Raw genomic sequence first — 14397 nt, forward strand, 5'->3', positions numbered from 1 at the left:
CTGAATATACAAAAACTATTAAATTATATGCTGTAAGTAAGGGAATTATATGGTATATGAATTCAGTTCAGTTCAGTTCAGTTCAGTCGCTCAGTCGTGTCCGACTCTGTGACCCCATGAATCGCAGCACGCCCAGGCCTCCCTGTCCATCACCAACTCCCGGAGTTCACTTACAATCACGTCCATCGAGTCAGTGATGCCATCCAGCCATCTCATCCTCTGTCGTCCCCTTCTCCTCCTGCCCCCAATCCCTCCCAGCATCAGAGTCTTTTCCAATGAGTCAACACTTCACATGAGGTGGCCAAAGTACTGGAGTTTCAGCTTCAGCATCATTCCCTCCAAAGAAATCCCAAGGCTGATCTCCTTCAGAATGGACTAGTTGGATCTCCTTGCAGTCCAAGGGACTCTCAAGAGTCTTCTCCAACACCACAGTTCAAAAGCATCAATTCTTCGGTGCTCAGCCTTCTTCACAGTCCAACTCTCACATCCATACATGACCACAGGAAAAACCATAGCCTTGATTAGATGGACCTTTGTTGGCAAAGTAATGTCTCTGCTTTTGAATATGCTATCTAGGTTGGTCATAACTTTCCTTCAAGGAGTAAGCGTCTTTTAATTTCATGGCTGCAGTCACCATCTGCAGTGATTTTGGAGCCCAAAACAATAAAGTCTGACACTGTTTCCACTGTTTCCCCATCTATTTCCCATGAAGTGATGGGACCAGATGCCATGATCTGAGTCTCAATAAAACTATTAAAATAAATAAGATCACATATAAAATCAATTTATTTAAAATAATTATTAATTATATATATATATATATATAATTATAAATTAATTAAAATATAACTAAGATAAGATAGTGTTTTCTTTTTGATGAAATTCATGCATTGTTTATTCATGTATTTTTCTCCTGACCTTGTGAGCATCTTTAAGACCATTATTTTGAGCATTTTATCATGTAAATCATCTATCTTCATTTCATTAAGGTCTTTTCCTGGGGTTTCATCTTCTTTTGTTTGGAACATATTCCTTTGTTTCTTAGTTTTCTTTGACTCTCTGTGCTGGTTTCTATTCATCAAATAAAGCAGTCATCTCTCCCAGTCTTTTTGTTTTTGTTTTTGCTACTTAGCTTGTAGGATCCTAATTCCCCAACCAAGGATCGAACCCGGGCCCCCAGTAGTGGAAACTCAAAGCCCTAAACACTAGCCCACCAGGGGATTCCCCTTCACCAGTCGCGAAGGAGTGGCCATATGTTCAAGATAAATCTTGTCAGTCAGCATGACTTGAACACCTGGTCGCCTCTCCAACTTTTGTGCTTATCTAAGTCAGTGTTTCAGAGAAGGCAATGGCACCCCACTCCAGTACTCTTGCCTGGAAAATCCCATGGACGGAGGAGCCTGGTAGGCTGCAGTCCATGGGGTCGCTAAGAGTCGGACATGACTAAGTGACTTCACTTTCACTTTTCACTTTCATGCATTGGAGAAGAAAATGGCAACCCACTCCAGTGTTCTTCCCTGGAGAATCCCAGGGACTGGGGAGCCTGGCGGGCTGCCGTCTATGGGGTCGCAGAGAGTCGGACATGACTGAAGTGACTTAGCAGCAGCAGCAGCAGCAGCAAGTCAGTGTTTGTTCTTGGTGGCTTCTAGATTAGGATGTGCCAAGATGAGATATTGCACCAAAGGCATGGGAAATACCCACATACACATTCAGGCTCCCAGAGGACTATATTAAATGTTTGTCCCTTCGAGTCCCCAGTGCAGACCAATTGGAGGCCTGACCTTCAGGCAGCAACTGGGAAGGTCAGGATGTTAGGTACACAGTGTTTGTAGCCCTGATCAAAGGGAGACCAAGAGCTGGGTATTTCAGCCTGCTTGCTCTGTGCTGAGCCAGAGGGAATCCCTGCCAGAAACACCTGTGTACCCATAGAAAATTCTGTCCTCTGTGGTCCCAGGGGACTAACCACTGAACCCCATCAGCTCCCAGAGCTCAGAGACTTAGCAGCCAGTCCCTCAGCTCGCAGCAATAGATGGCATGCTAGACATGTTGAGAAGTGCATCTGGAGACTTGGCTTCACGGCTGGGGTGAGCTATAGGAAGAAGACATAAGAAGTCGCCACAAGCCCGTTCAGTCCCTCAGATGGTGACTAATTACATGCATGTGGGCTAATTTGAAGCCCAGTCCTTGGGCAGAAGCTGAAAAAGTATGCGAACACCTTCTAGGAAGAAACTGAGAGCCTTGCAGTTTTGTCAGTTCCCTCTGTGTTGAGCTGGCTGACATTTTTGTGTCAAACCGCCCCTTAGTTTCATGTGGCCCCAGGGTAGTTGTGAAAGCTGGGTGCTGTTGGCTCCCAGAGCCAGGTGACGATGTGGGAGCTGGGCCCTCAGGTGGCACAAAGATAGTTCGGGTGCTGCGTGTGTAGACAAACTCCTTCCACAGAGAAGTTGGAGACTTGGTTTTTATCACTGGAGCAAGTTTTAGAGAACACGAAGGGGCAGTGCTTGGGGGCTCCTGGGAGAATCCCAGATGGCATCCACACAAAGGCCAGTTAGAAGCTGGACCTTCAGGCAGTAGCTGGGAAAGTATGCCATAAAGCGCCTTTCCAGGAGAAACTAGAGGGGGTGTTTTTGCCTGTTTCCCCAGTGCTGACCTTGGGAGGTGACTAGCCATGGAAGTGCTTGAATGCCCATTTGAAATTGCTCCTCTGTTTAACGTGGTCCTGGAGGACTTGCAGATGACAAGGCTGGCTGGCTGGCTCCCCAAGTCTCCCCAAGCTATGTGATTTGGGGTGCAGGCTCTTGGGTGGCATCCTTGAAACCTGGGGCACTCGATACTTGATCCAAACTCTTCACTCACAAGGGAGGAGTTGGGCAGTGGGGGCTCCCACCTAAATGCAAAAGCTCTATTTTCTAACTGCAAGTTAGTGTATCCATGACTTTTATATACTTTATATATAATTATATATTATTTTTATATATTTATTTTACATATATATAAGTTATATATATATATATGTATCGATGACTTTTATATATTTGCTTCTTGACAGTCTGGTTAATCTGATTCAGTACCCAAATCCAATTAAATCAAGGTGCAGCAATTACTGAATATCCTAACTTCTAGAGAAGAGAACTAGATTTGGGAAAAAGTGATTTCATCAAAAATTGTTGCAAGATCTGTGTGGCTGGACATCTGATCCTCCCCTGATAAAACCTTCCCTTCCACTAGGCCATTTTCAATTTTTACAATAGGCAGATATCTGGGCTCATCTGTCTCAGAGTTTTGACCTCTGAGATCATGTTTGATAGGATTCAAAGCTTCCTGAAAATAATAACAATGCCTGGAAATTTCTAGAAGACGAAAATAAAGTTCTTTAAAATATGTAAATCAAAATACCCTGGCTGTTCAGGTACCAAAACCTGCAATCTTGACATCACACTTGATACCATCACACATCTCTCTCTTTATCCTCCTGACAGTATCTCCATTATAATACTATTTGTTAAAGATGGTTGAATTTACTAAAGTCTTACATTTTTATAAAGTCAAAGCCCAACAGGTAAGTTAAATGCAATATCACTTCTTTTACATAAAGTTATGGGACTGTTTACTGGTGAGTATTACAACTGTGTTATAAGAAAAGAATTAAACTTGCACAGAGGAAGGAGGCATTAGACCTGCACAGAGGAAGTGTTTATTATAGGATCTACCTGGAACTAGGTGGTGCCTGACTCTCCCTACAACATGTGACCAGAACCTACAGAGAAAAATCCCCTTAAGGGGATTTCCCCTAGCATGGAAAATCCCCTTAAGGCATCCACCATTAGAAAACAACTCTGCTGGGAATTCCCTGGCAGTCTAGTGCTTTGGACTCTGAGTTCTCATTACCAAGGATCCAGGTTCGATCCCTGGTTAGGGAACTAAGATCCCACAAGCTGAGCAGCCAATAAAAGAAGAAAATAGATTATTTCACTTAGAAATTACATTCATGGCTCATTGAATGGGCTGGAGAAATCCTGTTTTATTGATGAGTTTTTCTATGATGACTAACCCAGTTTAATAAAACTTTTCTCAGTTCTTGCCACTAAAATGTGGAAAGAAGAACAGGGTTGGGGAAAAGCCCGATTTTGAAACATTTCAGAGCAAATATCAACTTTTGCAAGCCTATTATTCGCTAATTTAACATGACAGTTAAGTAACCAACAAGGACTGGGAATTCCCTGGTGGTCCAGCGGTTAGGACTCAGTGCTTCCACCGCACGTGTCACGGGTTTGATTCCTGGTTGGGAACTAAGATCCAGCAAGGCTCAGCATAGGCAAAAAAAGACAAAAAAGCAAGGAGGAGAAAATGAGAAAGTATTTAAGCTGCAACAGAGCTTTTTCCGAGTCTGTCTTGTAGCAATTAACTTTCCAAACTTCCTTAACAACTTGGTTAGAAAACCCAAATGAATTCACAAGTGCTTATGGAAAGGTGGGGAACTTAGAGGAAATATGAAAGGATTGAGAGAAGAGATACGAGTCATACTGCTTTATTTCCCCTAGCCTTTGTTGATCTCAACAGATTTGTTTCCGTTCTAATTCTCTGCCATCTTCATAAAAGACAGAGAAATATATAGTGTCAGAAATGTGATTTATAATAGCATCATTATTCCATAATTGAAAATACTGCGTATTTGGTTGTCTAGGAGAATATGCCCATCAGAAATAACCTGTAGCTCTGGAGGCCAGTGGGTTGCTATGGCAACCAGACAAAAGAGTTTAATAATAGCTCTCCTTCATAGCTGGAAAATTGACAAAAAGATGAGAGCTCTGAATGTGAGTGTTTCTTATATAAATGCAAACAAGCACAAAATACATCTATTTCTTTGTTCAACAAACAGTCACTGAATGCTGACGATATACCTGGCGCTAGGTTAGCAGCCGTGGAAAAATCAGATGTGGTTTCTCTAAGAGTGCACATTTTAGTGCATGAGACATATAATAAAGAGCAAACAAATCAATACACGGAATAATGACAGCATGTAAGAAGGCCACCCAAGAAAGTAATGAACTTGTGATACTAAACAAGCAATGTCGTTGTTCTTCAGTTGCTCAGTCGTGTCCGACTCTTTACCACCCCACGGACTGCAGCAGGCCAGGCTTCCCTGTCCTTCACCAAGCAGTAGCTAGCACAGAATATGGGGAAGAGCCCAGTCACAGCATACATCAAAAATCTTGTGTTTAGACAAGAAATTAAATAGAGAATGGGGTCTTATAGTCTTCATTAATGTACTAATGTAATCACTCTAATGGCAGAAAGCAAAGAGGAACTAAAGAACCTCTTAATGAGAGTGAAAGAGGAGATGCAAAAGCTGGCTCAAAACTTAACATTAAAGAAACTACGATCATAACAGCCGACTCACCGGAAAAGATCCTGATGCTGGGAAAGATTGAAGGCAAAAGGAGAAGAGGGTGGCAGAGGACGAGATGGTTGGATGGCATCACTGATTCAATGAACATGAACTTGGGCAAACTCCAGGAGATGGTGGGGACAGGGAGGCCTGGTGTGCCATGGGGTCACAAAGAGTCACACATGACTTATCTACTGAACAACAACAATGTTCTAATGAAATACAACTACTAACAGAAGTATTACTTACTCTTCTTGCTGGCGGGGATTAGGGTTACATATGGAAATAAGGGCTGTTTGAAGGTGTTTTAAAAATAAGTATGGCTATTTGTAATGAAAATGATGATGATCAGTTACATACTTGATGGATACAATTATTCAAAGTGTTCTCTGGCAGTTGAAGTTTTCACAAACACAAAACATAACACTATATGTGTATATTGCATGAACTGTGATTAACCTGAAGTCAGTTAAAAAGTTCAGCAACACACGAGGTTTTAAATAGACTATTATGGCTAACTGGTCTGAGCTTCAACAGAGGGGGAGAAGCACAGCACAGAAAATGCCAGAATGTTGCTAAATAGCTCATTTTGTTCTAAGAAATATTCCATTCTCATCATTACTGTATAATTGATATTCCACATTTTATTTTTTTAATTTTTGTTTTTTATTTTGGGGTGCACTGGGTCTTCATTGCTGTGCGGGGCTTTCTGTAGCTGCGGCCAGTGAGGGCTTATTGCAGTGGCTCCTCTTGCTGCAGAGCACAGGCTCAGCAATTATGGCACACAAGTTTAATTGCCCCGAGGCACGTGGAAGCTTGCCGGACCAGAGATTGAACGCATGTCCCCAGCACTGGCATGTGGATTCTTAACCACTGAACCACCACAGAAGTCTGATACCTCACATTTTAAACAGACGCAATACTGCCGCTGATTATTCAGACCCATTGTCTCGGTATTTTCTTTCCTTTTAGGAAGCTGGAACATTCCCTGATACAATGAGTACTAGACTTTGGCTCATGATCTAGGGTACTAGCACACACTGAGTCTAGGAGGCTTTTCTTAATTAGAACAAGATGAGGCACCCTCGCCTTTTCTGTACAGAGTAGCAGCAAGAGCCCAGGGAGCTCTCTGAGTGTTTCTGGGGTGGGAGGCCTACTCCACGTTGTTTTGGTGGCAGTAACTCCTGGGATGGTCTGATCATCCTGGCTGCCATGTGACAGAACCTGGCCTGACAGGTGGTGTAATATTGTTGTTTAATCTAACAGCCTTTCCCCCCATTCCCTAGGAAGGAACCTTTGAAATTTAACTAGATACATGTTGACCCAAAACAAAGACTACCTCTCTGAGGCCCTCCTGCAGCTCTGTATGTCTCTGGAGTTAGGATCTGGCCAATGTCATGTGACTGAAGCAGTGTTCATAACCTCCCTCACACGGAAGGGTCATGCCCTCCCCTCCCCTTTCCTCTGCTTTTAATGGCTGGAATGTGGACACAAGGGTGAACCAGCTTGGACCTTGTGGGTTAGAACAACACCCTGAGGGTAGCAGAACAAGAAAACAGAAAAGCCTGGGTCTCAGTCAACTTTCTAGATAAAATAACAGATTGGCCTTTCATAGGAGAAACTTCATATTTATACAATTATGGGTATCTATTACCAATATATTCTAACCAATGTAGAAAGCAAGGGAAAACATTACCCCGTGATATATTCTCTGTATAAAGAAAACCCTGAAGATATTGAGACTCTGGGGCAAGCTGTACCTGAAGTAAGTGCCATGGCTGAATTTTTCAGTCACAATATACAAAAAAAAAAAATTCTATTTTCTTAACATGATCTAAATGAAGGTGATGCTGTATACAATTGAAGAGTTCTGGCTCTTCTCTTTCTTCAAGGCACAAACATACCTGTTTTGGAAAAAGTACTTTGCCTGACAATTACAAAGTCCTTTTAAACTGTTCCCCCACAATTAATGGTCTGCCCAAAAGAATATTCTTGATACGGAGATTCTATGCATCAATTTTAGACTTAGAAGTGACAATGAAAAACGGTGACTCCATTAGAGACAGGTGACTCCCCACAGATGAGGCTGTTTCAGGACAAATGTCTCAGATATGGATGAAATGTTACACAACAGTATCTGTCACCTCCCCCTCTCCTTTGCCTTGCACCATATTGAGTCCTCAAAGTTGAAAATGTTTGATGGAATGCAAGCTTGATGAAATGGGTGAGTGACAATGGCTCAGAGTAAAAGAGAGGGGTCCTTGCTCCTATTTTGCACAAACCTACTGCCTCCATGATATTCTCCATGGTATTCCAGAGGTTTGGCAACTTCTGTGAATAGTGTCTTTTGTTTTTTATTATTTAAAAAAACCCAAACAATTGGCTTGTATATACTGAACCCTCTAGTTGGTTGTAAAAATGCCATTGATCCTTTCAAGTTTCTACTGACGCTCACATTTTCTATAATCAAAGCTGACTCCTAACACTTCCTGGCTTTATCGTATTTGTAATTATAAATGTTCCTTTAAGTTCAGTTAAAATGATAAAAAGGGTTAGAGCTTTTATGCAAGTGTGGGGAGGAGAGACTGTCATGAGTGCTCTTATCTTAGGTCTGATGAGCTCCAGAAGTCGTCATACTTGTATGATTTCAGGGATGTTATGACATCGGCCTTTTTCTTAGAAGTAGATCAAAAGTGTTCCCCAGATTCTAAACAAGATCAGGTACAAATACTTCTGCTTTATCCTTTTGGAAATCCAAATGCCACTTATCGTTTGAACTTAAAAGAACTTGAAAAAATTTGGGTCCTTTGACAAAGCTTTTCAGCCTACAGGGATAGATACAAAAGATAATTAAGGTCATTCTGAAGCTTACAAAGAGCAGGCCTATAAACATATTTACTAAAAGATGTGCTGATTAATTGGAAAACAGGGACAAGGGTACTTTCCTGTTAAGAACAGATTTCAACACTGCTAGTTGCCATTCCGGAGAAGGCAATGGCACCCCACTCCAGTATTCTTGCCTGGAAAATCCCATGGACGGAGGAGCCTGGTGGGCTGCAGTCCATGGGGCAGCTAAGAGTCAGACACGACTGAGCGACTTCCCTTTCACTTTTCACTTTCATGCATTGGAGGAGGAAATGGCAACCCACTCCAGTGTTCTTGCCTGGAGAATCCCGAATCCCGGGGACGGGGGAGCCTGGTGGGCTGCCGTCTCTGGGGTCACACAGAGTCAGACACGACTGAAGCGACTTAGCAGCAGCAGCAGTTGCCATTCACTGTACAAGCAAGGGTTTTATACATTTAGCAGAAAACAATGAATTGAAAAGTCAGAAAAGCCTGGATTCTAGTATGTTTTATTATAACTAATCACATACAAATCACTTATCCATAAAATAATGATTAACAACTATTCTCTAGTTCACAAATATAGCACAAAACCAAAGTTCTTCCTAGGAAAACCTCTTTGTAAACCAAGATATCACCACTATTTAGCTTAGGCTTTAAACCAAAGGTTGAAAATGACAAGCAGAAAACATGTTTTTTATCAGTTGCAAAACCTTAATTCTGCAGAATTAAGACCTGGTTGAGATCATCACTGTTCTATTTCGACCTGATAAAAGGAAAAGCTATCAACAGGAAGTAACTAGCAAAGAAAAAGCTGGCCAAAAAATAATCCTATGGAGAAACAGCTTTGTGTTAAGGACAGTGCCCAGAAACACCCTGATGTCAAATGAAACAAAATTTAGCCTTAAGCAACTCAAAGCAGGTTTGCCCTTCTGAAGGAACACATACTGGTTGGACAAGTGAGCATCTTACTTCACTAAAAATGTTGAACAGGAATGTCTTGTAGAATCTTCAAACAGCCTATTAAAATGTCTAAGAACAACTTGTAAAAATACCTTTTATGTCCTCCTCTTTCTGTTTTCATCCTATGGTATTTCAATAAAAAATTCCATTCCCTACCAGAAAAATGGCATTCCTCTGTACTCTCTGCCAGGGTATAAGAAATGTTAACACTCTGTCACTGGAGAAAAAACAGAAGAGGAATTAGCATGTCACTGAATGAAGATTCAGAGAGGAAATTCTGACTGCGTGTAGAAAAAGTTATACATCATAAGCATTTGGTCACTTATCATGTGTATGTATCATGACAATTATATCCAATAAAACCTCAAGAGGTAAACACTTACATTTTCTTGTATTTAACAATGTAAGTTTTGTGTCATTTATTCTCTGTTTCTGGACTTTCTTTCCCTTACATATGTTGACAGAAACAAAGACTGAAGCAGGGTTCATAGAGAAACACAGGACGGGTACAAATACCATAATAAAATAGCCTTGTACACCACTGCATAGAGAAATATTTTAGACGAAATATACTTTCACTACTGGCCCCAAATGCTATCATCCACTTATGTTATTTAACTGTAAACTTTTAATAGAAAAATACCTTTGAGCTGATAATAACATTTAGCGACTTACAAAATGGACAGAATTTTTCAGTGCTACACAAAACAATTCTATACACGACTTAAAGTTTGAAAATTCTTTGCTGGCACTTGATTTTGAGAGTTGATAGACACAATAACTACTGATTTCAATAAAATACTGTTCTTAACTGGTATATACTTTCAAAACCAATATTACTCACAAAACAGTAAAGAATAATCACACCTTGTTGACAAATCTAAGATAAACACCAAAACTATACAGCCAAAATATTTTAAGAATCACATAAACTTTTTAAGACAACGGATAAAAATTTTCACAATCATGTCCAGTGAAAAAAAGGATTATTCCTCTGATTCAATGAAGCATTTGTCAAGTATAGATTTAAAATATGAACCTACAAAGCAAGTTAATTTTTTTTAAAGATTTTTAGATAATTGGTGACACTATTAGAATGGAATTTTTTTAGATGGAAAATTGCTCACTATTTGCAAATACATGTTAGGTTACAGATTTAAACTGAAATTTCTATTCAAACAGAATCATGTTTTTTTGTTTTTACTTTTGGTAAGTTTATGACCATTCTATACATTGTCACAAGTGAAATCACCATTTAGTCACATTAAACATATATAATTTTTTTTTCCCCACAAAAGACGAGAAAATGGAAATAAAACTTAGCAGACTATATTTCTTAGAACACATTTTGTAAAAACCCACTACTTTAAAGTTTTGGAAATCTACTACACTGCTCTGAAGGAAAATATATGCTTTCCCACCCTCATAATTCCTATCCAATCAGTTTTTTAGTGTAGAAATTAAAATTCAAGTTGAAACACTTGTGGCACAAGACAATGTAAGATTTAATCATAGAAGACTACTGATTACAATTAACTTATATTGTCAAACATAAACATACCAAACAAATCCACACTGGACTTTTAGAACAGTAAATTATTAAATAGGCTGATTTCTTTTAAAGATGTTTAAATTCTGTAATATTATATTAGTATTTCAAACAATACCCTTTCTAAGCCAAACTTGAAATTAATCAACTCTTTTTTTTTTCTTCCAGCAAAGAGAAAGGGTATCTCTTTAAGATACTTTTCAAAGCAGTAAAAATACCTTAGTGTTTCAATTTATCTGTAACACACTCTGCTGGCCCTGTGCATTTCACTGAGGGGCTACCTGAACCCACAAATCATCATCAGATAAAGAGCTTGAGCTCCCTGATTCAGAATCCAACTCACTGAACCCACCTAAATCCCACTCAGTGCTGGATTCACTAGGTACTTCTTCCTCCTCAGTGAGAAAACTCTGACCGGGTTCAAGACAGGAAGGATAAACGCGAGCTGAGAGGCAAAAAAAGTTAGAATCGAACTGGAACAGGCCTAATGTGGTACCTATATTAATCCACTGGTCACCCCTCATATCGTATTCATACACGGTCACCCGGTTCTTCTTCCACTGCGGGGTGCGTGAGGTGATCAGCAACAGTTTTTGGCCATGATTGATAATCCGGTAGTTGTTAGTCTCCGACACCAAGGGGATGTTATTAATCTGCCTCCACTCTCCTCTGACTGGATTGTACACCTTCATGACAGGGATGTCGCAGATGCAGTATATCTCATCATTGAAGACACAGGCTTCCTGAAAATCATTGCGCTTCAGAGAAACGCACTTCAGCCACATATTGTGGCTGGGATCAAAGCAGAACATGCGCTTACTGTTGAGAGCATACAGATAGTTCTGAATGACCATCAGGTCAAAGGAAATAAAGGAATGGGGCAGCGGAGCCACCAGCGCCCACTGGTTCCTCTGGACACTGTAGCACTCCACCTCCTTCAGTTTAATGCCGGTAATGGGGTCCCGACCACCCAGGATGTAGATATAGCCATTGAGGTATGCCACGTCCATGCCCTCCCGGCAGAGCAGGCGATCAGCAAGCTGCTGCCAACTATTCTGGGCTGGTTTATACACCCAGAGGTCCTTCCTGGGCTGGGCGGCCAGATAAATGTCATGGTCTGGAGAGACACAGACAGCTAAGGTGGTCACAGTCCTAGTGTGAGCAAGGCAGGTCAGAGGTGATGGCACTTTGTAAATGTCCCCCGAGTATGGGTCACAGCACAGAAAGGGATCTCTGGGATGGCCAAAGAAGATCACCATCTTCTTGGCATACACACCTAACCTCTGGGGTAGATGATCAGACATGGGCACAACGGAGCTGCTGCTTCCGCCGCCGCTAAGAACAATGCTAACAACACTGCTGCTACCGCCACCACCACCACCACCGCCACCACCAACGCAGCTAACAACACTGCTGCCACTGCTAACACCGCTGCTCTCTGGTTTGGGGACCAGAGACTTGCACAACATGTCACCATACCGCATCTGCCGGGCCCCTTCAACAAGGTCCAGACAGTACTTCTTCACCACCGTGTTGGTCAGCAGCTCTTCCACGTAGCCCCGATCTTCGTCAGAGAAGTGGGTCCAGCGGACACACTTGAAAACTTCTGCAGCGCTGGGACCCCGCTCCTTGGGAGCCGCCTCCAACCACTGCACCGCCACATGACACACGGTCTGCTCGTGCTCGATGTTGAGACTGTCCAGGCGCAGGACGGTCAGCAGCTGGGCCAGGGTCAGATCTGCCAGGGACTCTTCGCGAATTGGACTCATCTGGCTGAGCTGCTTGAAGTTGTGGGCTATAAAGGACTGCGCCTGCGACCGCAGCTTGCGATGGCCGAAGGCATCAGCAAACTTGAAGATGGCCGTGCAGTTGGCCAGGTCAAGGCGGCGGGCTAGGAAGGAGGCACAGGCTTCCCGCACGTACTCCAGCTGCAGCATGTCGGAGGCTGCATAAAGGCGCTCCACGTTCGATTCACTCAGGGACACGCGACCGGTGTAGCAGTAATCGACCAGCACCTCGAAGGACTCGGCGTCCACGTCGTGCATGGTCACGTTCGTCTGATGGCTCTCGTACATGCCGCCGGTGAACATACTCTTGAAGTAGGGACACGCGGCCGCCAGCACGTTACGGTTGCAGGGGAAGAGGCGGCCGGTGCCGGGCCCGCTGCCGGGGGTGACCACCTCGATGGTCACATCGCAGAGCAGCCGCGCGTCGTAAAAGGACTTGAGCTGGGCCAGCAGGGCTGCAGAATGGCCCGTGTCCTTCAGCTCCTCCGGGCCCGTGAAAAAAGCTGAAACCGTGGGTTTGTGAACCCTTTTGGGGCGCTTCCCACCGCGGGGACTGGCGAGGCGGCGAGAGCGCGAAGATTCTTCCCGGGACTGCATGGTGGAGAGAGCGGCGGGGAGCGAAAGATGAGAACGGGTGCAAGGACCAGGTTCTGGCGCCTCCTCACCCTCTTCTCGCTGACGCTAAGACCGCGGTGTCTCCGAAGAGACTGCAGCACTGGTCCATTTATTTGAGTCAGCCCTCTGCCGCGGTGCCGCCTCCCTCGATCGCGTAGACCGCGTCCGACTCACCCGGTTCCAGTTCCACGCCCTTTCTCCGCCTCAGCTCGCCCTCAGAGGACCTACTGGCTGGAAGCGAGCGATCCGCCACAGCCGCGCTGGCAACACCACTAGGCATCCAGGAGAACTACGACTCCCAGATTGCCTTTCGCGCCTCGAGGCATGCCGGGACCCCGCGGACTCTGCGGCACAGGCTGCGGCACCTGCTGCGGCACAGGTTGCGGCACGGAAACCGCTTTGCTTATCGGGAGTAGTAGTAACTTCAATAGCATCGCGAGATTTGTTGCCCGTTCATTGTTTCGGATGACGGAGTTAGAAATAGTTCGCTTCGGTTCAGTTTTGTGGTTTCGAACTTTGGGTTTGGAATTCAGACTAAATGCCTGTTGTTGTATTTATCAGTTGTCTGGCTTCTCTCAGAGTTGCCGCTTGTTTTTTAAAAACGTTAATGGCAGTGGTACTATAGCATCGTATGTCAATCGAACTAAATTGCGTAGATGATACACGCATAAATCGCGTAGGTGATATACGCATTAAATCGCGTAGGCTGGCTCTCCTTGCTTTGAATAAATATTTGTTGATTAGCAGAGTAACGTACTTACATGCAGTACCCATGATATAAAGGCTTAATGACTTTTAGCTTTTCTTCTAGTGTTTATGAAGAATGAAGCACCCTCTCATTTGAGACCATGAGCCTGTGGGGAAATTTGAAAAACCCTACAGGTTTCTGCCGAGATACCTTTTAAGTTTTTTTGTTTTTGCTTTTAACCAATAGATTTTTAAGACCAGTTTTTAGGTTTACTAGAAAATCCAACAGAAAGCTACAGGAAGCTCTCATATACTCCACCCCCTCTCAGTTACACATGTTTACAACATCTTGCATTAGTGTATGCCCTTGTTAAAAGTTATGAACTTACAGTGATCTATCATTAATTAAAACATGTAGTTTATATTAGGATTTACTGTGTTGTACAGGCATGTCATGTATGTCATGTATCATAACATGTATGTCATGTACATGTATGTATGACCTACATGTATGTCATAAATGTCATGTACCTATATCATGACAATAATACACAGAACAGTTT

At 42.8% G+C, this 14397-nt stretch overlaps 1 protein-coding gene across 1 annotated transcript; it reads right to left on the reverse strand.

The window, feature by feature from the left end:
* Positions 1 to 8724: 8724 nt before the first annotated feature.
* Positions 8725 to 14021, reverse strand: KBTBD6 (kelch repeat and BTB domain containing 6). The gene has a single exon (XM_027557124.1). It carries the CDS (start codon positions 13127 to 13129, stop codon positions 11012 to 11014), a length of 2118 nt encoding a protein of 705 aa, XP_027412925.1. The 5' UTR covers positions 13130 to 14021; the 3' UTR covers positions 8725 to 11011.
* Positions 14022 to 14397: the final 376 nt, after the last annotated feature.

This window comes from Bos indicus x Bos taurus, chromosome 12, assembly GCF_003369695.1.
Source record: "Bos indicus x Bos taurus breed Angus x Brahman F1 hybrid chromosome 12, Bos_hybrid_MaternalHap_v2.0, whole genome shotgun sequence".
NCBI classification, from domain to species: domain Eukaryota; kingdom Metazoa; phylum Chordata; class Mammalia; order Artiodactyla; family Bovidae; genus Bos; species Bos indicus x Bos taurus.

Coding starts and splice junctions, on each gene's coding strand:
- KBTBD6 (XM_027557124.1), bottom strand. CDS start 13,129: ATGCAGTCCCGGGAAGAATCTTCGCGCTCTCGCCGCCTCGCCAGTCCC.